This window comes from Erythrolamprus reginae, chromosome 2, assembly GCF_031021105.1.
Source record: "Erythrolamprus reginae isolate rEryReg1 chromosome 2, rEryReg1.hap1, whole genome shotgun sequence".
NCBI classification, from domain to species: domain Eukaryota; kingdom Metazoa; phylum Chordata; class Lepidosauria; order Squamata; family Dipsadidae; genus Erythrolamprus; species Erythrolamprus reginae.
Window position 1 is genome coordinate 59,013,561 of NC_091951.1, and position 27,268 is coordinate 59,040,828.

The 27,268-nt window shown below is 42.3% G+C and overlaps 1 protein-coding gene across 1 annotated transcript in view; it reads right to left on the minus strand.

Moving 5' to 3' along the window:
• The window catches only part of FRMD4B (FERM domain containing 4B), a 201,335-nt gene that overhangs the window by 105,029 nt on the left and 69,038 nt on the right, over positions 1–27,268 (minus strand). Inside the window, exons 6-7 of the mRNA XM_070738195.1 lie at positions 24,693–24,749; positions 23,794–23,816 (exon numbers count right to left, since the gene is read on the minus strand). Coding sequence (XP_070594296.1) covers positions 23,794–23,816; positions 24,693–24,749 — 80 coding nt within the window. The remainder of the gene's footprint in view (positions 1–23,793; positions 23,817–24,692; positions 24,750–27,268) is intronic.

A 27,268-nucleotide genomic window follows, 5' to 3' on the forward strand; every position in this document is an offset into this window, starting at 1 on the left:
CGAAGAGGTCAGTTAGGGGTGTGCATAAGTGCACCAGTGTGTCTTCCGTCCCCTGTCCTAATGTTTTTCTTTTACTAGTATCATGTATATAAATATTATGATATCTTTTTATACCACCAATACTAACTTGACAAAACAAATAATTAATAAAGTAACAGAAAAACTGCTTTATAAAATGGGTGAAGTTTCTTGTGTAGTAGGACCCAAAAGATTGAGATGATGACATTGACACAAGCAAATGATTATGATTTGTATCGCACCATGCTAGAATGTGTTATGTTAATGTTGAGCATAAGGTTGCAATAGTTTCTTTAAACGAATCACTCTTTAAATGGTAGCTCAGAGCTAAGTGTGAGCCCACCAAACGAATTCGTAGATGGTTAGAACTGACATTATGTCTTCCTCTATATATTACTAAAACTCTCATGGCCTTTATGAGAAATGGTAAATCATAGGGCAACAATTTTTAAATCAAGGTATCTCACATAGACTAGTCAGCCTCCCTATAAATTTCGTTTGCGGAAGGAAGCATGAAGTGCTCCAAAATCTCCTGGTAGACAGCTCTGTTGACCCTGGACTTAATGAAGCAAAATGGACCAACACCAGCAGATGACATGGCTTCCCAAATCAATGAAGATTTCACATTGTGGAAACTTCACACTGGACTTCAAGCATCTTGCTGTGTATGCCCCTCCATTCTTCCTCTATACTCTGGGGCCTTGGTTTCCAAATGAGATGAAAAAGTTTCCACACTTATTGTGTGGATTTGGGGAGCCATGTCATCTGCTGGAATTGGTCCACTGTGCTTCATTAAGTCCAGGGTCAACGCAGCAGTCTACCAGGAGATTTTGGAGCACTTCATGCTTCCTTCTGCAAACGAAATTTATGGGGATGCTCAATTTTCCAGCAGGACCTGGCACCTGCCCACACTGCCTAAATTACCAAAACCTGGTTCAATGATCGTAGGATTACTGTGCTTGATTGGCCTGCAAACTTGCCTGACTGAACCTCATAGAGAATCTATGGAGCATTGCCAAGAGGAAGATGAGAGACATGAGACCAAACAATGCAGAAGAGCTGAAGGCCGCTATTGAAGCATTCTGGTCTTCCATAATACCTCATCAGTGCCACAGGCTGATAGCTTCCATGCCATGCTCCATTGACGCAGTAATTGTTGCAGAAGGGGCCCAGACCAAGTTCTGAGTACATATGCATGCTTATACTTTTCAGAGGTCCGATATTGTTCTATGTACAATCCTTGTTTCATTTATCGCATGTAATACACTAATTTTCTGAGATGGTGGATTTGGGGTTTTCATGAGCTGTACCCCATAATCATCACAATTATGACAAATCATGGCTATCTTGCCTTGCCTGTAATGAGTCTCTCTCATATATTATGTTTCACCTTTCACCTTTTAAGTTGCATTACTGAAATAAACTTTTACACGATATTCTAATTTTTTGAGTTTCACCTGTATATACTCTGACTAACTTATAACAAAATGTAGTTTCTACTTCAGATGATTCATCTGGGACACAATTAAACATCTCTAGAAATTACAACCTTCTTCCTGTATGTAGTGGCAAATCCTAAAGGGTAGTTGGCTTCCTCATTGACTAGCTTGTGGGATGCTGTCAGGGGGCATTGGAAATTATGAACTATGATTGCAGTTGATTGTGGTAAAGCAGTGGTTGCACAGCGATGCTGAAATGGTCAGCAACGGAATCTTTTGCCAGATTTCAATCCCACTGCGATAATGGGTCCTGGATTTGGAATGCAGGCTGTAAATCTATTTGAGGGGTCATAGTTCAAAAGAAATGCTGTCCTATGATGCACTAATTTGCTCAATTGAAGATTACAAACAGACACAACAGTTTTAGCAGTATATTGGCTTAATAGTGGCCAATTGGCTGAAAGTAAGTGGTTGTTGCTGGATGAGGGGGGAAATAAGGGAACGATTGCTTGAGTGCAGGGGTGGGCTCCTAAGGGGGAATGGTAATGTGTGGCTCTGAGTGCTAGTGAAGTCCAGCGCAATTATGCTACTGCACCTGGGCAGGAGGTGAAATTGCGTGCGGACATGAGGCGCACAGCGGTGTGTCCGTGTGCGATTTCGCCACCTGCCCAGGTGCAGTAGCATAATTGCGCTGGACTCCGCTAGCACTCAGAACCACAGGGGCGAGCACACGTCATTATTCCACCTTAGCAACCCACCTCTGCTTGAGTGGTCAGAAAGCTATCAGAGTACATTAAAAAATGAGGATAAAATGAACATAGCAGCAGTTTAAAGCAGCAGTGCTGAAATAGCCACAAAGTCCCCAAATTTCATCCCCTTAGGAGTAATGGGGTCCTAACATTCTGCAAACCCATTTGATGTACTTTGTTGACAAAGTTCTGCCCTATGATTCAGCATTTTGCCCAATTAAAGGTTACACAGAATAAAACAGATACACAAGAGTTTTAGTAATATATAGATCGATTCCAGTCAACTACCCATTGCTCCTCAAACATCCAGCTCTCTGTGTAATTGTACCAAATGTCTGCTGGATGATCCCATTACTAAAGTATAAAGAACACACTGTGTGTATGTATGCATATATATAGCATATTCTTTCATGTAATTAACCGTGGTTTCTATATTTTACTTGCTGATTTACTCTACAAGCAAATAAAGATTTGATGATGGAAAGTCTTAAGCATAAAACGTATCAGGAAAGACTTCATGAACTCAATCTGTATAGTCTGGAGGACAGAAGGAAAAGGGGGGACATGATCAAAATATTTAAATATGTTAAAGGGTTAAATAAGGTACAGGAGGGAAGTGTTTTTAATAGGAAAGTGAACACAAGAACAAGGGGACACAATCTGAAGTTAGTTGGGGGAAAGATCAGAAGCAACATGACAAAATATTTTACTGAAAGAGTAATAGATGCTTGGAACAAACTTCCAGCAGACGTGGTTGGTAAATCCACAGTAACTGAATTTAAACATGGCTGGGACAAACATAGATCCATCCTAAAATAAAATACAGGATATAGTATAAGGGCAGACTAGATGGGCCATGAGGTCTTTTTCTGCCGTCAGTCTTCTATGTTTCTGTTTCTATGATGAGGGCTATTTTTTATTAAGAGTCCTTGCCCTTTTTTTTAACATTTCCTAGACATTACTTAGACATTTTTACATTTCCTAGATATTACTAATATGCGTATGCCTCTGAATCATTACAACTTTGCTAAGTCATTCAAGGTGATAAACAATAAACAAAAGAAGGCCAAAAAGAGACCACTTCCACAAAAGGAAGCCTTTCTTTTTGAGGACAGACTATTTCTGCATGAGAACCTTGATGGTGCAAGATAGTTCTTGCAAATGCTAATTAAGTTATCAACAATGTGACAAAATGACAATCTACACAATCTGCAGCCCAATTCCAAAAACCTGCAGCCAAGCGTTCTGGCAATAGTGATATGTCAGGCTGCTAGAGTGGCAGGCAGACCAAAATAAGGAGAGCCCACAGTCTAAATTCTCCCCGTTATCCTTTGTCTGCAATCACTAGTCTGCAGTTCCCCAATTACTCTAGAAGAAAAAGCAGCAAGTCATTTACCACCCCCTTCAATGTAGGTTGCAGGGTTATTCCAGAGCTTGCCTTAGTTGTTGCTGTTATGGTTTTAAAATCCAGATCAGCATAAGGTGAAACAAGTTCAGACAAGGGTTTTCATCACAGTACGGTTCCGATTCCTTTTAGATTAGGCGCAGCTGCTTTCTTTGAACAGCTTCCCATTTTTTTCTCAACTAAAATGAATAAATGAATGTCGCTACTGAGTTTATGGCCACCTGTATTTAGCGTTTGTACAACACATTTGATAGCCTGTTTTGCAAGTTGGAAGAACTTAGAAAACACAGATTGTTTCAATTTGATGGGGAAGTTCCTGGCTTTTAATTAAGCTGCATCCAGAGTCTGCAGGATACAGTTTTGCACAAACGTTTTCCTCTTATAAACTGTGTTTATCACCCAAATAATGATATCCCTCTTACACTCCTTTCTACTTGTCACCCTTCAGGAATTCATTACGTTGTCTGGGTTATGGTACACCAGACAGCAGTTATCTCTGTAGTCCATGGACTATAATACAAACCCAATGTGTCAGCTATTTAAAGAAAATGCAGCCTCTCCTGGGAGCAATTTAATGAACTTTCATAAAGGGGGAAAAAAGGCAAAGCTTGAATAATGGAAACAAAAAAAGCAATGTTAAATACAGTGTATTTGGCTTCATCTGAATTCCACTAATGGGATATATGTTCTCAGACAAAAATGTAAAGATCAGTATTTTCCACTCCAAGAATGGGAAGACTGTTCAAGCTACATTGACAAAATTGAACGGGTCCAAAGACAGGCTACAAGAATGGTGGAAGGTCTTAAGCATAAAACGTATCAGGAAAGACTTAATGAACTCAATCTGTATAGTCTGGAGGACAGAAGGAAAAGGGGGGACATGATCGAAACATTTAAATATATTAAAGGGTTAAATAAGATCCAGGAGGGAAGTGTTTTTAATAGGAAAGTGAACACAAGAACAAGGGGACACAATCTGAAGTTAGTTGGGGGAAAGATCAAAAGCAACATGAGAAAATATTATTTTACTGAAAGAGTAGTAGATCCTTGGAACAAACTTCCAGCAGACGTGGTAGATAAATCCACAGTAACTGAATTTAAACATGCCTGGGATAAACATATACCCATCCTAAGATAAAATACAGAAAATAGTATAAGGGCAGACTAGATGGACCATGAGGTCTTTTTCTGCCGTCAGACTTCTATGTTTCTATGCTTCTATGCTACAAAATTTGGGGTGCAACTTAAGAGAAACCCCAAAAGGAAATAGAAGGAGATGCATTTTCATGAATTTGTTCCCTAGGGCTGTGTTACCATGCCCCTTAGAATGGTTCCCAGCTTCAGCAAACGGCCCTATAAACAAACAACACAATGGCAAAAACTCACACTACTAGGGTTGGGGAGTAGAATCTTTGGTCCTCAGACTTTTGAATAGGCTTCTCTTTACAAGGTATGGGCATGTAGTTTCTGACAACCAGTTTTGTTAAAAGATAATGGGGTTAAGCAAAAGGAACATTTGTGTTGCTTGACATCTGTCCGTCCATCACCCTGAGAGGGGAATCATTGACCCTCTCAGAGAGGGTCCGCAACTTGGGCGTCTTCCTCGATCCACAGCTCATATTAGAGAAACATCTTTCAGCTGTGGCGAAGGGGACGTTTGTCCAGGTTCGCCTGGTGCACCAGTTGCAGCCCTATTTGGACCGGGAGTCACTGCTCACAGTCACTCAGGCCCTCATCACCTCGAGGCTCGACCACTGTAACGCTCTCTACATGAGTCTACCTTTGAAGAGTGTTCAGAAACTTCAGATCGTGCAGAATGCAGCTGCGAGAGCAATCATGGCTTCCCTAGGTATACCCATGTCACACCAACACTCCGCAGTCTGCATTGCTTGCCGATCGGTTTCCGGTCACAATTCAAAGTGTTGGTGATGACCTATAATATAAAGCCCTTCATGGCATCAGACCAGAATATCTCCAGGACCGCCTTCTGCCGCACGAATCCCAGCGACCAGTTAGGTCCCACAGAGTTGGCCTTCTCCGGGTCCCGTCGATTAAACAATGTCATTTGGCGGGACCCAGGGGAAGAGCCTTCTCTGTGGTGGCCCCGACCCTCTGGAATCAGCTCCCCCCAGAGATCAGAATTGCTCCCACCCTCCTTGCCTTTCGTAAGCTCCTTAACACCCACCTCTGTCGTCAAGCATGGGGGAATTAAGATATTCATTCCCCCAAGGCCTATACAATTTATGCATGGTATATTTATGTGTATGTTTGGTTTTTAATAAGGATTTTTAGTTATTTTAAATATTAGATTTGTTATATGTTGTTTTATTACTGTTGTTAGCCGCCCCGAGTCTATGGAGAGGGGCAGCATACAAATCTAATAAATAAATAATTTAATTAACCCAAGCCAGAGAAGAATATCCATTTCAGCAAAATCAAGCTCCAACCAGAGTCTGAAACTTCAGCGTATTTGTAAGGTAACCTTGATTTACTATCTGTGAACTCCTCCCTCAATACTAGAAGCAAAGATTTATTTTTAAGCGCACCCTGAGATTTACAATCTGAACTCCAAGGAATCTGAATTGCTAGCAAAAGGCAGCATTAACAGAAAATAAATCTTGTGGTTCCAAAGCAAGCACTGAAGTGCTGGTTTTGCTATTCATCTTCCAAATGGGAGTGGGCTTTCTCTTCATCTCCAAAGCTGGTTGGGCTCCACCTCCATGCAGAGAAACATAGAAACATAGAAGACTGACAGCAGAAAAAGACCTCATGATCCATCTAGTCTGCCCTTATACTATTTCCTGTATTTTTATCTTAGGATGGATATGTTTATCCCAGGCATGTTTAAATTCAGTTACTGTGGATTTACCAACCACGTCTGCTGGAAGTTTGCTCCAAGGATCTACTACTCTTTCAGTAAAATAATATTTTCTCATGTTGCTTTTGATCTTTCCCCCAACTAACTTCAGATTGTGTCTCCTTGTTCTTGTGTCCACTTTCCTATTAAAAACATTTCCCTCCTGAACCTTATTTAACCCTTTGACATATTTAAATGTTTTGATCATGTCCCCCCTTTTCCTTCTGTCCTCCAGACTATGCAGATTGAGTTCATTAAGTCTTTCTTGATACGTTTTATGCTTAAGACCTTCCACCATAGCCCGTCTTTGGACCCATTCAATTTTGTCAATATCTTTTTGTAGGTGAGGTCTCCAGAACTGAACACAGCATTCAAAATGTGGTCTCACCAGCGCTCTATATAGCGGGATCACAATCTCCCTCTTCCTGCTTGTTATACCTCTAGCTATGCAGCCAAGCATCCTACTTGCTTGGCTGAATAGCTAGAGGAATAACAAGGTTTCCTCTGCTGTCCTTGCTTGTTTAAATCTGCCCCTTTCAGATTTGTACCGACCTGTCTTGCTTCTCCTTTGAGACATTAACTTTTTCCCCTGCCTCAGCCCCCTTCATCCTGCTGAGGAAGCACTACGTCTGGCTTCTATTGGCAGGATGTCATGCCAATTTCCCTTCACAAGTACAACAGGGAAATGAAAGAGAGAAGAACTCCAGCTGTCTTGGCTCTTCTGTTTGTTTATATACAGACAAGTGCTTGAGAGAAAAGGGACTCCAGTTGTAGGAACTTTAGTGAAAGTATCCAAACAACATTGGACGAACGAGCAAGTGCTTTATCTGTTTTGACAACAGGAAAGGCATGAGCCACATCAGTGATGTTCTCTTTCTACTGTAAGATGAAGTAGAAGACATGCTTTGCATGTAAAGTCCAGCTATCAAGTTGTCTGCTAGGAAGATCATTCACCAAGAGTAGGGATAGGATTTAGGTCAAGCTCTGCACACTCACCTCTGAGTGCCATATTTTCATGTACCTGGCTTCTTTAAGTGCAACAGTTTTATTTTATTATATTATATATTTGTTAAACAAGTATAGAATTATAGTTTGTATTAACATAACAAACATAACATAACAAAGTATAAGGAAGTGATAAAAAGGACAGGGACGGTAGGCACAATAGTGTACTTATGCACGCCTCTTACAGACCTCTTAGAAAAGGGGAGAGGCCAACAGTAGATCATTTAAGATTGAAGATCTTGGGGTTAGGGGAAGAAACAACAGAGTCAGTTAGTGAGTTCTAGGCATTGATCACTCTGTTGCTGAAGTCATATTTTCTGCAGTCAGGTTTGGAGTGATTTACATTTAGTCTGTATCTTGTGTTGTTTATTTATTTATTGGATTTGTATGCCGCCACTCTCCGCAGATTCGGGGCGGCTAGCAACAGTAATAAAATAGGCGTTGATTGCTTACCTGAACGCCTCTTCTCGTACGGTGAGCGGGTACAGCAGTCACATGGGTTGCTCATGTCCAATCCGGTGGAACTGAGCCTAGTGTTAAAAAAGCTTGCTGGATCCGCCCCTTCCCCAGAATTCGCGAATCCATAGACTAGGCTCAGCTGTGAAGCTCTGTAGTGTTCAACTCTCATTGTTAGAGGAAGAAAGGTTATAGGAAGGTAAAGAAGACACATACAAGGGCGGGAAGTGACTGCTGTACCCGCTCACCGTACGAGAAGAGGCGTTCAGGTAAGCAATCAACGCCTATTCTCCGTACTGAAGGAGCGGGTCCAGCAGTCACATGGGACATACCCAATAGATGGTCCCTAGGGTGGGATTAGATTGCTATCGTGAGAGATAACGGATTGGAGTACCCTTCTGCCGAAGGCAGCGTCCGCTGAAGCGTAAGAGTCAATCTTGTAGTGCCTGATGAAGGAATTTGGCGAGGCCCAAGTGGCTGCTTTGCAGACCTCCTCCAACGGGGCTTGAGTCGCCCAAGCGGCCGAGGTGGCTGCGCTCCTGGTGGAATGCGCTGTGATGTTCCTTGGAACTGAAAGGGAGGCCGACTCGTAGGCCTTAGATATAGTCCCTCTGATCCAACGGCCTATTACTGTTGAAGACACTTTGGCACCCATGACTCTGGGGTGATAGGCTATAAAAAGTGCTTCTGACCTCCGAAAGGGTCCTGTGCGTTGGATATAGATTTTCAGCGCTCTAATGAGATCCAGGGTGTGCCATCTAATTGCCAAGGGATGGTCTCGTTGGAGGCAGAAGGAAGGTAGGACAATATCCTGAGTTCTGTGGAACATGGAACTGACCTTGGGTAAGAAGGTGGGGTCCAGTCGCAAGACTACCTTGTCCTGATGAAATTGACAGAGGTCCTGCCTGATTGAGAGGGCAGCCAGCTCCGAAATGCGTCGGGCAGAGGTAATAGCCACCAGGAATGCTACTTTAAAGGATAGGTACCTGAGGGACGCCGATTTTAGGGGTTCGTATGGTGCCTGCGTGAGGGAATGGAGAACCCGTGGCAAATCCCAGGATGGATACCTGTGGACCTTGGAAGGTCTGAGGTTGGCTATGCCCTTGAGGAATTCCTGAACTTCTGGAAAGGAACGGAGAGGCTGTCTGCGGGGCCCCGCTAGGACAGAGGAAATGGCCGCCAGATGACGCCGGAGGGTGCTGGTGGAAAGTCCCTGATGGAAACCTTGCATAAGGAAGGCAATGATTCTGTGTATGGGGATGCACAGGGGAGAGAGGCCTTCCTGTAGACACCACTGGTGAAACTTGGACCACGTATGGTCGTAGATTCGATTGGTCGAACCCCTTCTGGCCTTTAAAATGACCTCCACTGTATCGGAGTCGTGGCCACGCAGTTCTAAGTCTCTCCTGATAACAGCCAGGCGGTGAGGTGGAACCACTCCGGGTCTGGATGGAATGAGGCCCCCTGCCGCAGCATATCCCCCGAAACGGGGAGTCGCCAAGGGTCCTGGACGGACAACTGTTGGAGATCCGCGAACCAGGGCCGGCGGGGCCAATGAGGGGCGATTAGGATTACTCGGGCCCTCTCGGTGAGGACCTTGTGAATCACGTCCGGGAGAATTGGAATTGGAGGGAATGCGTAAAGTAGGCCTGGAGGCCATGGGCTCCGGAGGGCATTGATTGCTTCCGCTCCCGGGGATGGAAATCTGGAAAAAAAGCGGGGGAGTTGGGCGTTCGCATTGGTCGCGAAGAGATCCAGAACTGGTAGGCCGAATCTGAGGCTGATTTGATGGAACAGGTCTTGATGGAGATTCCACTCTCCTGGGTCTATCGTTGCTCGAGATAGCCAATCCGCCTGGACGTTGAGGCTCCCCGAGATGTGGTCGGCTAGGAGCGACCGAAGATGTTTTTCCGCCCAAAGACCCAACTTGAGGGCCTCCCTCATGAGGGCCTTGGATCTCGTGCCCCCCTGTCTGCAGATATGGCTTTTTGTGGCAATGTTGTCGGTGAGAATGAGAACGTGCCGGTTGGGAATGCGAGGAAAGAAATGCTTCAGAGCCAGGGATACGGCTCTTAACTCTAGCCAATTGATTGGCTTGGAAGCTTCCTCCGGGGACCACGTGCCCTGGGCTATCATCCCCTGGGCGTGGGCGCCCCATCCCGATAGACTGGCATCTGTGGTGATGACAAATTGATCCGGGCACCTGAACGGGGATCCTTTGTCCATGGCCGGAGACTTCCACCACTTGAATGATCTGCGAACAATTGGTGGGATGACAATGCGACGACTTGAGTTGCTGTGCCCCGATCTCTGAAAGGGTAATAGGAGCCACTGTAGTTCCCTAGCATGAAGGCGAGCCCAGGGAATGATGCCTATACAAGACACCATCTTCCCCAAAAGGGAAGACAGGGTTACTATGGAAACTGAAGGTTGAGATAAAATGCAAGAAATTAACTCCCCTATACTGATTTTTCTCTCAGGAGAGAGAAAGACCTGGGAGGATTCTGAATTAATAACGGATCCCAGGTGTAAAATGGATGTGGAAGGTTGGAGATGACTTTTGTCAAAGTTGATGGAAAATCCATGGTCCTGAAGAACTGACATGGTGACAAAAAGGTCTGTTTTCACTTTCTCTAGGGAGTTCCCATGAACCAAAATATCATCAAGGTAACATAAAATGTGAATGGGAGACGCCCGGATATAGGCCGCCAGGGACCCCAAGAGCTTTGTAAAGACCCGAGGGGCCGAGGAAAGGCCAAATGGCATCGCCCTATACTGGAAATGCCTGCCCTGAAAGGAGAAACGTAAAAATTTTCTGTGGCATTTGGCTATAGGAATATGGAGGTAGGCCTCGGTGAGGTCTAAAGAGACCATGAAATCTCCCGGGTGGATGGCGGCCAAAATGGATGATAAGGAGTGCATCTTAAACTTCCTATATTTGATGAATAGGTTCAGCTTCTTTAAATCCAAAATAGCTCTCCAACCTCCGGAGGATTTTGGAACCATAAATAGGATGGAATAAAAACCTAGACCCTTCTGACCGGGGGGAACCGGTTGAATGGCTCTGATGGACAATAAGTGGGAAATGGCCTCCTCCATACGGTTACAATCTGAGGAGGACCTGGGAGAAGGGCAGGAAATAAAACGTTTCGGGGGGGGGAGAGGTAAATTCTAAAAGAAGGCCTGTTTGAACAGTGTCAATGACCCAGGGGTCCTTGGAGGTGAGACGCCAATTAGAGGCGAAATGGGCTAGGCGACCACCTATGGGAATCGAGGAAACACTACCATCTAGGTTTTTTTGAAGCCCTGTTAGAGGACGCTCCCCTTTGGAAGCGAAAACCTCTGCCCCTGGAGTTCCTACCTTGGGAACGAAAGCGGGGGGAATACTGACCTGGAGATCTCTGATAGGAAGCCGCTTGATCTTGCTGACGCCCTGGGCGACGAAAGGACTGCGTTTTGGTAGCCTTTTTGGTGGTTGGGCCCAATACTTTCTTCTTGTCCGTGGTTTCCGTGAGGAGTGGATCCAGAAGATCCCCGAAAAGCAGGTCGCGCTTTAAGGGTCCCAGAGATAACTGCCACTTCTGACGTACTCCTGCTTGCCAAGGGCGAAGCCATAGGAGTCTTCTTGCCGTTGTAGAAGCTGCAATAGACTTAGCAGAAAATCTAGTAGATTGTAAAGTGGCATCAGCCACGTACTGAGCAGCTGCAAAGACCTTGTTGAAGTCTTGTTGACCTCTCAAGTCATCGGGAGGAATATGCTGTTGAAGTTGGCGAAGCCACAGAAGCATGGCTCTGGAGAAAAAGGAAGCCGCTGCAGAACTTTTAATGGCCCAGGAATCTGCGGTGAATCCTCTTTTGAGCATCTGTTCAATCCGCTTGTCCTCTGGGCGGAGAACCTCCTCTGCTTCGCCTGGCACGGCAGCCGCCGAGTGAAGGATCTTGATAGGTTCATCCGGTTTAGGAAAAGATAGGAGCTCCTCATAGGAAGAGGAAAGTTTGTACAACTTTTTGTCCTTGGTTGTGGGATTAAGCCCAGAGGCTGGGAAATCCCACTGCTTAAGTAAGGCATCTTTAAACAATTTAGGCATAGGAATTACCTCGTTATCCTCCTGTTCCTCTGTGAAGTAAGGTAAGTTCTCCTCCGGGGGATCAATGGATGTGGAGGCCTGTTTCTCCTGGGCCGCCAATCCCGTAGAAATTCTAGCTTTGAGGAGGAGAGATTTGAACAATTGAGAGGGAAAAATAGTAATTGGAGAAGGAACCTTTATTTGGGATTCCTCATCATCTGAGAGACCTTGAAAGGAATCCTCATCCTCTTCCATATCCTCGTATTCGTCCTGAGAGGAATCTGATTCATCCTGAATAGGAGCTCTAACCATTGGGGAAGAACCCAAGGGGCGGGAGGAACGAGGAGGTGGAGGAGGTAAGGAGGGCACATTGATGGTAGAGAGTTTAGCATCAATGGCCTTGGATAACACAGAAAAAATAGATTGGAATTCAGGAGGTAAATTAGAAATATCAGCAGGAATGGCAGAAGAATCCCTGAAGGCCTGGGAGGATCCTGGCTGGGGGGAATCTTCAATAATATCTGGTTCCTCTGGACCTACTCCCCATAGGTTAGGTTGGGGTCTGTCTAGGTTTGGCTCATCCAGAGATAACACAGTGACCCCAGAAGAAGGCAGATTAGAAGCCTCTGGGGGGTCATGACTACTGAGTACTTGGGCCTGTACTTTCAAACGCTTTGCTGATTTGTCATGGATTTTTTGTAGGGCTAGGTCCCTTCTCTTCTCAGCCCTGGTGACTTTGGTCGAGGGGCGGGCCCCTGAAGAAGATGAGGTCGAGGCCTGGGGGATACTGGTAATCTCATCGCCTGTAGGCCTGGCCTCTCTGGGACCTTGAGTGGTGCCTCTCTTGGGAAAAGTAGCCATAGTCTGACAATTAACAGAAGACAAGGCTGAGCCAAAAAACTGAATAATTAGGGAGAAGAATTTCAAAGACTTCCCAAGAGGAATGGATCCTGCTCCGAGGCCTCGGAGCTGCTGAGACTTGAGGGCAATCTGGGCAAACCCAGAGTTCGTGTCCCCAAATACAGCGTGGCCAGCCTCCCTAAACTTTAATTAAAGTAACCAAGGCACTCTGGTTGGAGGCTTAGCCGGTGGAGAATTAAGCCTGAGCGTCCCAAAGCCCACTCCGGGATCCAAGCGGTGGACTGAGGCCTACGCGGCTGGCAGAAGGCCAACACGAGAGGCCTAAATTTAAAAAGGGCGCGAAGGCCTTCGCGCCGAAAAATCGCTCCGTAATAGACTTCTTAAAGGGGAAGCGATCGACTAAGTCCAGGAGACTAGAAACAAGCGTCTCACTCCGCAGGAGGTATTTCTTAAGCCCTTTAACAATAATACTATAATAAATCAATGAAGCAATACTTGCACCAAGACCTCCAGGCCAAAGGATTAAAGGAATCCACAAGCGGCAGCGGGGATCGTAAACGGCAAAACAGCCGGGGGAAAACGAAACCGCAACTTCTCCCAAAGGAAAAAAGCCGAGCCACAAACGGCTGGCGCTATTAGTGCAAGTAAACAAATAAGGATAAACAATTCTTACTACTTTTGAAGAAAAGATCGAAGGGAAGGTGTTAGAATGTTGAACGAGCTATCACAATACAACCGCAGGATATGCGAACTGAGCGAATTCTGGGGAAGGGGCGGATCCAGCAAGCTTTTTTAACACTAGGCTCAGTTCCACCGGATTGGACATGAGCAACCCATGTGACTGCTGGACCCGCTCCTTCAGTACGGAGAACAGTATATAACAATAATCCAATACTAAAAACCGTTAAAAACCCATTATATAAAACCCAATCATACATACAGACATACCATGCATAAACTTTTAAAGGTCTTGGGGGAAGTGTATCTCAGGTCCCCCATGCCTGGCGGCAGAGGTGGGTTTTAAGCAGCTTACGAAAGGCAAGGAGGGTGGGGGAAATTCTAATCTCTGGGGGGAGTTGGTTCCAGAGGGCCGGGACCGCCACAGAGAAGGCTCTTCCCCTGGGTCCCACCAAGCGACATTGTTTGGTTGACGGGACCCGGAGAAGACCCACTCTGTGGGACCTAACTGGTCGCTGGGATTCGTGCAGCAGAAGGCGTTGTTGTTATTGAAGGTGAAGTAGTCACTAACAGGATTGGACAGCCATTTGTCCCAAGTGGTATAAAGTCTCCTGCTTGAGCAGTGTTTTTATCTATCTATCTATCTATCTATCTATCTATCTATCTATCTATCTATCTATCTATCTATCTACCTACCTACCTACCTACCTACCTACCTACCTACCTACCTAACAAATATAGTATTGTAGTATGTTTAACATAATATAAGTATAAAGCATGGCCTAAGTTGACATCCTATGCAGAATTAAGGTGGATTTAATAGTAATAAGGGACATTTCTCCTAAATCACTTATAAGAACACAAAACTTCCTGCTGGATCAGGCCAAAGGTTTATAAATCAAGCATTCAGGCCCCATGATGGCTTCAAATACAATGCAATGCAATGGCACTTCCTGCTCATGTTCCCTAATACCTGACACTGAAAAATGTTCTACTTCTGATGCTGGAGTAAATATAAAATCAGACTGAATAGAAACTACTGATATTATCCAACCATGGTTTATTTTTCTTTTTATTTGAAAAGTGGGCAGGCAAGATCATGCTTACCAGCTGCATGCTTCCAAACTACCTAGCAAGTCAGACAAGGTAATCTACAAGGAACACCTTGTAGAGCTTTTACTCTCAAAATATACACTGGCAGATTTGCAGGGTTCAGCATTGTACAATTTATTATGATCCCTCCTCTTTAAGGAAGCTGTTTCAAAATCAGTTTAATAATTAACCCATGCCAAACCAGTGTAATAAACAGGTCGTTCAAAACACTCCAAACAAAACACACTTTCCCTTACATTCGCAATTTATTATATAAAAGCATTATAGCAGACTAATAAAAGGGTCCTACAGTCTAACATTACATTATCACAGTGTTTCTCAAACAGTGGGGTGGTCCCCCCACCGAGGGGGTGCAGAGTGACCCCGGGAAACGTGCTTTTTTTCCCATAGGGAGTAGGGGGGGGTTGCACCGAACAATAGCATATAGCAGAGTGGGAGTTATGAAGCGCATATAACAAACCTTAAGAGACACCATGGAAAAATATTAAACAGGGGGGAAGTGAAAGGAGGAGAGAGACAGAGAGAATGAGACAAACGCAAGTCTCCCAAAAACTAAGATGAGGAAATACGATGAAGCATATGTAGCGCCTGGCTTCACTGTGACTATGGTGGGAGACAAGGAAAGACCGGTATGTTTACTGTGTCTAAAAATGTTGGCAGCAGACAGCATGAAGCCAAATAAATTCAGGCGTCACTTAAACACATTACAGCCAAACCACGCTGATAAGCCACTTGAGTTTTTTCAGCAAAAACGTACTGAATATTGCAAACAATCGTCCCAGTGGAGAGTTTTGGGGGAGGGGGCACCCAAAATGTTTACTTTTTCCTAGGGGGGCGGGCGTAACAGAAAATAATTGAGAAACACTGCACTATGGGAAGATAATTTCCTGCTTTTTCTTCCCTGAATATTGCATTACAGGGGTCTGTAATGGCTACTGAAGAATTCTGGGAGTTGAAGTCCACAAGTCTTAAAGTTGCCAAGTTTGGAGACTACTGATACAAAATTAGAATACTTTTCCCCCTCCTTTTCCAGAGGACTCCTTATTCTTGTTATGGTTTAGTAAATCCTGGATTCCACTTCTTTTTTTGGGTAGTGCCATTTTGATTATAGCAATTCTCCACAATGAGACAGTAAGGTCTGCTATTTCTATATATGGTGTTAGGTGCCTACTAAATTTGTTTTGGTTCTTTTCTGTTTAGAAGGTGATGGTTAATGAGAATTCAATTACGTACTCCATTTTATGCTTCACATAAAAAGCGATGCCTGCTTTACTTTGTATAAAATTATCCTGTGAGGGTCAAAGGAAGGTCTTGCTGCTATGATGTAGACTTTTTCCAAACCTAGTAGTATTTTATAAGTTTCATTTACTACTGAAGTTCAATCTACAATGCTCATCCCCTTTTCCTTCTATGACTGTATATATTCTTTTTTTGTTTTGTTTTGATTGGCTGTTAAAAGGCTATTTAAGCACATGGCTCTCGTGCTGACACTACACATAAAGGATCTGCAAAAAGACCTCATCTTTTCCATCTCATTCAAAGCTCCTCTGGCAAATGTCACTTGGCACACTTTAAGAGAGTCTGAATAAGTATTCTTCTAAAACTACTGCTCTGCTGCCAGATTTTTCCCCCCCAACTTGAATCTACTACAAAGCATTCAAGGACAGAAACATGTCCTTAGCCTTTAAAACAAGATTTGTTTTCTCTCTTAAAACACTGACAGTATGTTCCCTCAGGCATGACTGTCTCCTTAACAGCATGTTAATATCCTTGTGGCTGCAACAACACTAGTTGATATCTCCCTATAAACTATCACCCTGCCCTCACCACAAACATGGAAATAGATTTATAACTTTAAAAACATCGGATCCATTTAAAAATTGTCAATACTTTATTTTATTTATTTATTTATGTATTGTTAGAGTTGGAAGGGGTCATCAAGTCCAACCCCCTGCCTAAGCAGGAACCCTATAGCATCCTAGCCAAATGGCAGTCCAATTTCCTCTTAAAAATGTCCAGAGTATTGGAGTTCACAACGTCCACTGGTTGATCGTTCTGACCATCAGGAAGTTCTTCCTTATTTTCAGGTTGAATCTCTCCTTGTTGTTCCTCGTCCGGCCCTCCGGTGCCCCGGAGAATAAAGTGATCCCCTCCTCTCTGTGGCAACCCCTCGTATACCTGTAGACTGCCATCATGTCCGCTCTGGCCCTCCTTTTCTCTAGGCTATCCATGCCCAGTTCCCGCAGTCTCTCTTCTAAGTCTTGGTTTCTAGACCCCTGATCATTTTGGTTGCTCTTTTCTGCACCTTCTCCAGAGTTTCAATGTCTTTTTTGGTGATCTCTACTGGTGGTAATAACCAGTACAAGTCTCTACTGGTGGTAATAACTATTTAGAAGGGCTGGTCCACAATATTTTTCCTCAATGTTATCATGAAAAAAAATGCTTATTTGTGTACACATTTTAAACATGATTTGTATATTCATATATATGTCTTAAATATACTTTTAGTCTCATGTAGTTTTGTAGTTCTCTTACTTACTAAATGTATATGCCATTCATCTCAATTGTTGGGTGACTCTGGACTGCTAATTATTAATGATTAAATAATAACGACCATTTTTTTCCATGTTTAGTGTTTATTTCTTTTGTGTAAACTTAGTATTCCTGGATAGGATGAAATTTAAGTGAGAATACTTTTCATAACAATTAAATAAAGAAGAATGAACATGCCTAGCAAAATATTTGATCATTGTAACCAGAACAAATAGCTCAAGTTTTATGTATGAACTTAAAAAAAAACACTATACTTTTCTACCAATATTGTACTCACAGTTAAAAAGTTTTGCTTATGTGAGGACATAACTTCATCAAAATGTGGTTGGGAAGAAAATGCATAGAATTGTATCAATATTCAATTCAAGCTGGTTTTTTTTTATATTATTACATGTTAATCATATACTGGAACTTTTATTTCTGAGATGTCATTTATGGGCATGCATTATTTGAGATTTCTTCAATGAGTATTCTCCTAAATATTTCCCAAATATGCCCATGTTACACCAACACTCCGCAGTCTGCATTGGTTGCCGATCAGTTTCCGGTCACAATTCAAAGTGTTGGTTATGACCTTCATGGCACGGGACCAGATTATCTCAGGGACCGCCTTCTGCTGCACGAATCCCAGTGACCAGTTAGGTCCCACAGAGTGGGTCTTCTCCGGGTCCCGTCAACTAAAACAATGTCGTTTGGCAGGACCCAGGGGAAGAGCCTTCTCTGTGGCGGCCCCAGCCCTTTGGAACCAACTCCCCACAGAGATTAGAATTGCCCCCACCCTCCTTGCCTTTCGTAAGCTTCTTAAAACCCACCTCTGCCGTCAGGCATGGGGGAACTGAGATATTATTTCCCCCTAGGTCTTACAATTTAGGCATGGTATGTTTGTATGTATGTTTGGTTTTATAATAAGGATTTTTTTAGTTGTTTAATATTGGATTGTTACATGCTGTTTTTTATCACTGTTGTTAGCCGCCCTGAGTCTGTGGAGAGGGGCGGCATACAAATCCAATTAATAATAATAATAATAATAATAATAATAATAATAATAATAATAATGCAGCCCCATCATCCACATATAGGTCAAACTGAAAGAATAAGCAAGTCTTGGAGCAAAGATTATCTAATTCTCAGTGGATAACTTTGATATACTATAGTAAAATAAATTCCAAAACAATTACTTCTCCCTAAACGAAACCTGCCGGCTAAAATATTTGAAGGTTTGGAATTTTTTTCTTTGATTTTGGTTTCAAGTTGGCAATTTTGTTTTCCTTAGGCTTGACATCAACAGAGTTTGATGATTAGCACATCGCACATATGCTTCTCCCAGCTGCTTCTTGGCCAACTGTTTCAATATTTTTATCAACCACACACAATCAATGCTGGTATTGTTTTGCTGGAACTCAGCTATCTGGTGAAAGTTTGATGACAAGGGGAAACTACCAACTTGGAAAGAGAGGGAATGGAAATAAGACCTAGGTTTATTTTATTTTATTTGTTAAATTTATATGCCTTCCATCTCTCCTACAAGGTTTACAATGTAATTAGTAACTGATTACACCTACAGTGTTACCCAAAGTTATTAAAGTACAGTACATAAAACAGGAAGTAGTTTTTCTTCTTCTTTCACAAAGCCTTCAAGTTCTCAAGGTACAATTCCATCTATTTATGTATAGTAATATACATTATTTATTTATTTATTTATTTATTAGATGTTTATGCCGCCCCTCTCCGTAGACTCAGGGCGGCTAACAACAGTAATAAACAGCATGTAACAAATCTAATGTTTAAAATAATTTAAAAACCCTTATTAAAACCAAACATACACACATGCATAAATTGTATAGTTCAGATCCCCCTTTATTACTTCTGTAATAAAGGAGAAATCCATCCTGAGCTAGTAAAAAACAATCTATTTCAGAAGTCTATTTCTTAGTAGTTAACAATCTTGCTTGTTTTGGTCAAAACAAGCAAATAATAAAAGGTTCCCTGTTTCATGGGTCTATTGTAGAGGAAAATCTGCCCAAGCTATCTCACCAGGTATCACGTCCTGGGGCAGTATTAGGTGGTCCGTGAAACCTAGCAAATAGTGGCCGGCAAGTAAATATAAGGGGATGTGGCCATCACAATGTACACTAGGCAACTGGAGTAGTGGTATTTGCCTACAAACAAGTGAAGCTCAGTAGGCAGACAACAGCAGACATGTTTGCACCAGTAATTGTTGGAAAACGTTATTTGGATATGGAGCAAGAACAGGATAAAGTCTGCCTTCCTGGTAAAGCTAGAGGATGATGTCACGTATTTCTCTCCTCCCCAAGGGTAGGCGGACCATCCTTGCATTAAGACATCGAGGACATGCAAATGAGCCTTAAATATATTAATTAAACACATCCTTGTATCAAGGTCTGTATAATTTTTTTTTCTAAAAAAACCCAACATGCCTGAAAAACAAATGCAGGACATCTACATAAATAAAGCAATTTGATTCTTAACACAAGTGGCCTACACCTGCTGTTTTATACATACGCTAACAACTTCCTTGGGACAGTTTGTCGCAGTGACCTTCCTTTAACTCTAATAAATGATGCAGTTTCCTGAATGTCTATGAATGTCCCAAGTTGATGTTAGACAGCTGCCTGAATTTGACATTACCAATTCCATAGTTTAAGAGGAAGCTAAAGCAAAGATGTGTTTTCCCTCACCAGAGCAACACATCAAACATGTTGCAGCAACTGCTACTGATCTCAGAGAATAACTACCTGTAAATAATTCATCTTCTCTCATCTTCATTTTCTGGAGTTCTCATCCTGCACATTTGCCTATAAAGCTTCTCAGGTATAATTAATACGTACTGTATAATTGAGTCAATTCTGTGTGAAAGTACTTAAGGTCTAGACTATCAATAAAATAATTACTGGTCTCAAAGATGTCTCAGTATAGTTTAGACTTCATATCTACCGTAATTAAGACAGCTGCTCCTTTAAACTTCGCAAATTAAATGTCTTGCCAACTCACAATATACATGTAATATTCTGCACGGTGGCGCCTTCAACACACTTCAGATCCTTTCATGGATTAAATCAGATTAACGATTAAAGAATTCTAATCTGTGATTAATTAATCTTTATCAGTTTGAAACCTTCATGTTTTCATCCCTATTTGTAAGAATCACCACCCTTAATCATTTCTTGCACTGTTACAAAAGACGGGCAACTGCTTAATTAACACACTTAAAAGTAGCTATTTTGGCGCCAGACGCAATGATATAATATACATGATAGCTGTAAGCTATGAAGGATGTGTGCTGATCCAGATGATGATCCAAGCTAACCTAATAATAGACTGGCTGTGTTCACACAACATACTAAATCACACACTAGCTAGCCGCAGGCGGTATTTAATTTATGGTTCAGTGAATCATGCAAAAAACCCAAGCAACTGGCCCAAACAATTCTGAAGACCATGTGCGAACATGATCACCAAGTGATCAGCACAAATTACTGATAAACTGATTAGAAGGAAGCTATGAAACACCAGTACAACCTGCTAATTGCAAAATACAGGTAGTCCTCAACTTACAACCACAATTGAGCCCAAAATTCCTGCTAAGTGAATTTTGCCCCATTTGATGATCTTTTGTGCCACAGTTGTTAAGTGAATCACTGCAGTTGATAAGCTGGCAACACAGTCATAAGTATGAATCGGTTGCCAAGCACCTAAATTTCGATCACATGATCATGGGATGCTACAAAGATTGTAAGTGTGAAAAATGTCCATAAGTCAGTTTTTCAGTGGCGTAACTTTGAATGGTCACTAAATGAACTGTTGTAAATTGAGGTTACCTGTAGATTGCAATTCCCTCCTACCATTTAATTTTTTAAAAACTCAATTCAAAAGTAAAGGCTCATGATCAAGAAATATATAGATATAATATAGAAAGAAATATACTACAGTATATATAATATCCATGAAAGGCTGTGAAAATATATTCAAATGCTATGTTTACACCTATAAAATTCCAAACAGTGCAGACAATTGTACACCTGAAATAATGTATGAAAGTCAAAGTTGGACCCTGAAGAAGTAGGAAAAGAAAAGTATCAACAAAAGCAATGGGTGGAAACTAATCAAGGAAAGAATCAATCTAAATTTGAACTTGACAGTTAGAACAATTAATCAGTGGAACAACTTGCCTCCAGAAGTTGTGAATTCTCCAACGCTGGAAGTTTTAAAGAAGAGATTGGATAGCCATTTGTCTGAAATGGTATAGGGCAGTGATGGTGAACCTATGGCACAGGTGCCACAGGTGGCACGCGGAGCTGTATCTGCTGGCACTTGTGCTGTTGCCCTAGCTCAGCTCCAATGTGCATGTGTGTGCCGGCCAGTTGATTTTTGGCTCACACGGAGGCTCTGGGAGTGCGTTTTTGGCTTCCAGAGAGCCTCCAGGGACATGGAAGAGGGCGGTTTTATCTTCCCCCAGCTCCAGGGAAGCCTTTGGAGCCTGGGGAGGGCGAAACAGGAGCCTACTGGACCCACCAGAAGTTGGGAAACAGACTGTTTGTAGCCTCCAGATGGGGGGGGGGGGGGAAGATGTTTTTACTCTCCCCAGGCCATTGAATTATGAGTGTGGGCACTTGTGCGTGCACAATAGTGTGCGCCCACACTCTTTTTCGGCACCTGAGGAAAAAAAGGGTTGCCATTACTGGTATAGGGTTTCCTGCCTAAGCAGGGGGTTTATTCTCATTCTATATTCCTGTACAGTGGTACCTCTACCTACAAATGCCCTTTTCTCAAGAACCATTTTCCACTTACAAACCCGAGCCTCCGAAACTGTAACCCCAAAAGGCTGGGAGAAGCCTCCATGGGGCCTCTCTAGGAATCTCCTGGGAGGAAACAGGCCGGAAAAGGCAGGGAGAAGCCTTTGTGGGGCCTCTCTAGGAATCTCCTGAGGGGAAACAGGGCCTCCACTCTCCCTGTGGTTTCCCCAATCGCACGCATTATTTGCTTTTACATTGATTCCTATGGGCAAAATTGCTTCTTCTTACAAACTTTTCTACTTAAGAACTTGGTCACGGAACAAAATTAAGTTCATAAGTTGAGGTACCACTGCATTTCCAATTCTAATTTTTATTCTATTCTATTGAACTTGGTGTGGAGAAGACTCCTGAGAATACCACAGGCAGCCAAGGAAGCAAACTGATGGATCATCAAAAAAATTATCACAGAATTCTGAGGAATTGAAGAATGAATAACTTTGGACCTATTTTGAAAAGACCTAACTTTTTGTAGAAGGCTATGATGGCTGGTAAAGATGGAAGCAAAGTGAAAAGGCCTAACATTAACATTTTTGAGATTTGCTCAAGTCAGACTGATTGGTGCTGTCATCTGCTATGACAGTCATTTTGCTATAGAATAGGAGTGCTCGATCTTATATCTTATCAAGGACTTCATTTCTGCAGGAATAACCATATAACAATATCCTAGGCTAAACCACGCAGTGAGCAATACGATTCATTCCTTCTTATTATGGCATGGTTCTTTTTCTGAAAACTTTCTGACTTGCAAAATATTTTTTGATATTAGACTGAGCTTTTCAACTGACAAAGTTTCTGCCTCTTCCACCCAATCATGCACAACAGAAAACAATGCATTGTGAACAAGGGCAAAAATATTATCTTACAACAGCTCATTTCAAAATATAACCATACATGCATCTAATTTCGCAAGGAAAGCAAGCCTTTGATGAAACATTAATCTAACTCAAACCCAACCTTCTAGTTATTTGAAACCTGCATCTGAATAAACCCCTCTTGTCTTCCTCTCCTTCCCCTTCTGATTTAAATGACATCACTTTAGCCATTCTATGGCACCTGATCAAAGCTTTTGCCTACATATTCCTGATTTTAGAATACCATAGACAAACAGCCTTCTCCTCCTGCAAAGTCTCTTAAGTAAGCTGCTGCTAATTAAGCTCCCCAGCACCACTTTCAACTCAGACACAATGTCCTTTTTATTTAATTGCTCCTGCAAGAACTGGACACTAAAGGGACTTGGATTTTGCTGATAGGAAGAAAACTGAAGCTGCATCTGATTTGCACATGGTAAGTAAGAGCTGAAGCCACCAAGCTCAAAATCTTTCAGCAGTCACAATAAAGCTGTCAGGACAGGAGTGTGATGGGTGAGCCCCCTTGGAGCAGCTGCAAAAGGAAACACTGCACATTGATCTACAAGGCTAAGGAACTTTTTGCTAAGCATACATTAGGGGTATTCGCAGATAGGGTCATTATGAGAGTTACAGGGAGGCTGGGGGCAGGGTTGTTGTGAAAGGAACTTCTCTAGATGAGGGTTAGTATCTTGTTAAAATATTGAGAACTTTTACCTTATCATAGATTAGCTAACATAAGCATCCTGACTATGGCACTTTGGAAAAGAATAGCTCAATTTTTACTGGCCCACAAAAGCAATATATCCCTTTGCTAGTGCCTGCTCTGAATTTATGCTGGTTGTTGCACTTGCTCTGCTTTGTGATCAGCAAATGTATGAAAAGCTAAACCTCTCCCACACTGTTAATAATGAAAAAAGGAAATGTAATTACCTAGAGTAGTCTCCTTTTGCTTCCTATAAGGGGAGAAAAGCCATGGTGTTAGAATTTTTCTTTTTGTTAAGGCATTTTGGCTTTCATTTAGATACATCATTAAGAATGCATTTTAAAATTCAAGTCATAGTAGTAGTAGTAGTAGTAGTAGTAGTAGTAGTAGTAGTAGTAGTAATAATTTATTAGATTTGTATGCCGCCCCTCTCCAAGGACATTAGTTTTGAACTAATGCTGACCCTATGTGCAAATTAAAATGTACACCAGTGCTTTTATTTTTTAATAAAAAAATTAGGTTTTGTTATTTAAAACTACCACCTCCTCTGTCCCTCCCCCCACCCCAAGTGTGCAAGGAAAAAACTGAAATTACACAGCTCGGTTTTGGCTGATCTGGATCCATTTCAAACACTTAAAAAAAAATAAAATCAAAGTTTCATTATTTTATTAGAATGTATTCATACAAACGGAAGCCTCCTCTTAATAACTACATGATAAACTGAAGCAAAATTGATGAAACACTTAAAAGTCTTCGTAGTGATTTTCATTATAATTATAGCTCCTTTTTTTCTCTACTTCAAAATCCTTCTCCTGTGCCCAAGATATAATTTTAATATTACGGAAAATGTATTCAATTATCCCAGACAGATGACAAAAGTGTAGCTTGCTCAAGGCACGCTGCCCCCTACTCCACATAAGTTTTCTTCGTACATTTCTTCTGCTATATTCTAAACGTCCGGCAGATTTGCAAAACGCCAAGAACTAACAGGTATCCCGTTTTTAACTGGGTCAGCTGGCGTATAGTTTTTCGTTGTATAATAAAAATATAAACGATGCTGCAAGAAGTCTGGGAACTGAAGCCATTGCAGGTTAAAAGCACAAAACTGAGTTCAGGAAAATCTTACCTGTAAAATCAAAGCAGCTAATCGAAAGACCGTCTCGCTTTCCACTTCAATACGCCCCTGTTTAAAAAAAGAGGGAAGTATCGAGTTAACGCGGCTGAACTCCGGAGGGGAAGGAAATCTCCCCTCGCCTCAGGATACACCTCTTAGTAGTCTGACACTACTCAGCAATGCCGGTTTTCCTTCCATTTTCAGGTCGTACCATTACAGCACAAAGGGGTGGGTGTAATTTGAGTCATAAAGTTTAGATAATTGCTTATTGTTTAATGTGGAAAACAGGGGGAAATCATCCTGAAAGGAAAGAAAAGAAGAATTGGGAGGAAGAGGGAAAACCCTCAAGCAAATCGCTTGCGATCTTTGATTAATCCTGACTTGCAAATGTTGCATATTTTGACCCTCCGGGTTTCCCAGGGTTCAATGGCTCCAATGACTAGATGCTTTGCTAATACACTTCGGTTTATGGAAGGTGCTCAGAGTTTTGCAAAGACACATGCTCACAATAATCCTTTGCATATAGGAAATAAGTCCCATTGGATTAATGAAGTACAGTAAGAAAGAAGCACTATTCTTCTTTGGAGGCCAGGTTACTAATTTGAGCTATCCTGTTTAAATAAGCGTGGATATTTAATTTCTGAATGAAAACATAGCTGATTACATTTATACATGTCCATCATCTTTACTCTTTGGGTTAAACAACATTATGCAAAAAGCAGAAAAGGAGTATGAAATAAAACAAAGCGATAAGAAAAAGGAATGTATTTATTTATTTTTATTTATTTGTTTTGTCAAGTAGGTATTGGTGGTATACAAAGATATGACAATGTTTATATACATGATATTAGTAAGAGAGAAACATTAGGATAGGGGACGGAAGGCACGCTGGTGCACTTATGCATGCCTCTTACTGACCTTAGGAATCGGGAGAGGTCAACAGTCTAAGGATAAAGTTTTAGGGGTTAGGTGATGATACTACAGAGTCAGGTAGTGAGTTCCATGCATTAATTACTCAGTTACTCGTTCTGTCGGACTCTCTGGTAGACTTCTCCCAAAAATTCACAGGTACAAATTTCAGACACACACGTTTGAAAATTCAAAACAATGTTCTTTATAATGAAAAGTCACTTAAACTAAGCCCTCTTTTGGTATGTTGTTGTTGTTGTTGTTGTTGTTGTTGTTGTTGTTGTTATTATTATTATTATTATTATTTATTGGATTTGTATGCCGCCCCTCTCCGCAGACTCGGGTATAGCAAAGAGCACTCGTCTCCAAACAAACTGGTAATTTGTACAAGTCCCTTATCAGTTCTGTGATACTTAGCTTGCAGCTGTAAGGCAATTCACAGTCCTTCTTTGACAAAGTGAAACACACTTTGCTCTGGTTTAGTTTCAAAGCGGGGAAAAATCAGCACACAAAAAGTCAAAGTCAGTAAAGCAGTCACGAAACACAAAGATCAGATAATCCTCCACAATGGCCAAACCCACAGGCTGCTATTTATAGCAGCCTCACTAATTACAACAGCCCCACCCAACCACAGGTGGCCTCATTTTCGTTGATAATAATCTCTCAGTTGTTGTTGCCTATGCATCGCTCTCCGCATGCATGGCTGTATCATTAACTCTTGTTCTGAATCCAAGGAGGAGCTAGATAATTGATCTCCTTCTGAGCTGTCTGCCACACTCTCCTCCTCCCTGTCACTCATGTCTTCTTGGTCAGAGGAGCCTTCATCATCAGATTCCACGGGGGGGGGGGGGGCAAAACAGGCCTGCAGCATGTGGATGTCTCCCCCACAGCCACAGTCCTTGGGGCAGGAGCTGGGCCAGAGCTAACCACAACAGTTACTAAAATTGTATGTCCTACAGTCGAGTTTAGAGCGGTTTACTTTAAGTTTGTATCTGTTGTGTGCTCATATGTTGTTGTGGTTGAAGCTGAAGTAGTCATGGATAGGAAGGAAGTTTATGCCAACAGTAGTTACCCTACCCTAATCTTTCTATTTTGAAAACTGCAGGTCATCCTCTTGAGAGAATTCCTTTGATTATCAAATGCCACTGCCAAGTGACTGTTGGGAATTAGCGATGGACATTTGTTTGATTTAAAACCAGTAGGGTTTTATGACTATTGTGTCTTGTGGTAATGTGATTGCTATTTGCACACTTCCCAATCAGCTTCAAGCAAGCAAAATCAATGGAGAAGTTGGCAGTAAAATTGCAAGTTGCGATCATGTGGTGTCTCGCTTAGCGACTGAATGATTCACTTAAGAACAGAAGCTGAAGTGTGGTTTCTTAAGTCTGGCTAATTCAATATACAGTAGTGCCTCGTGATATGAACCCCTTGTCATACAAATTTTTCGAGATACGAGCCCGGGGTTCAGAATTTTTTTGCCTATTCTTACGAACTTTTTTCGCCTTACGAAACCGTCGCCGCGAACACCGAACCCAGAGGTTCGGCAAAAGTTAAGGTTCGGGAGGCCACCGAGAAGCGCTGCCGCCCGTCTGTCACCTTCCGAAACAGCTGGGGGGATTCTCAGCGTTCTCCCGAATGCCAAACCCAAAAGTTCGGCAAACGTTCGGGTTCGGGAGAAC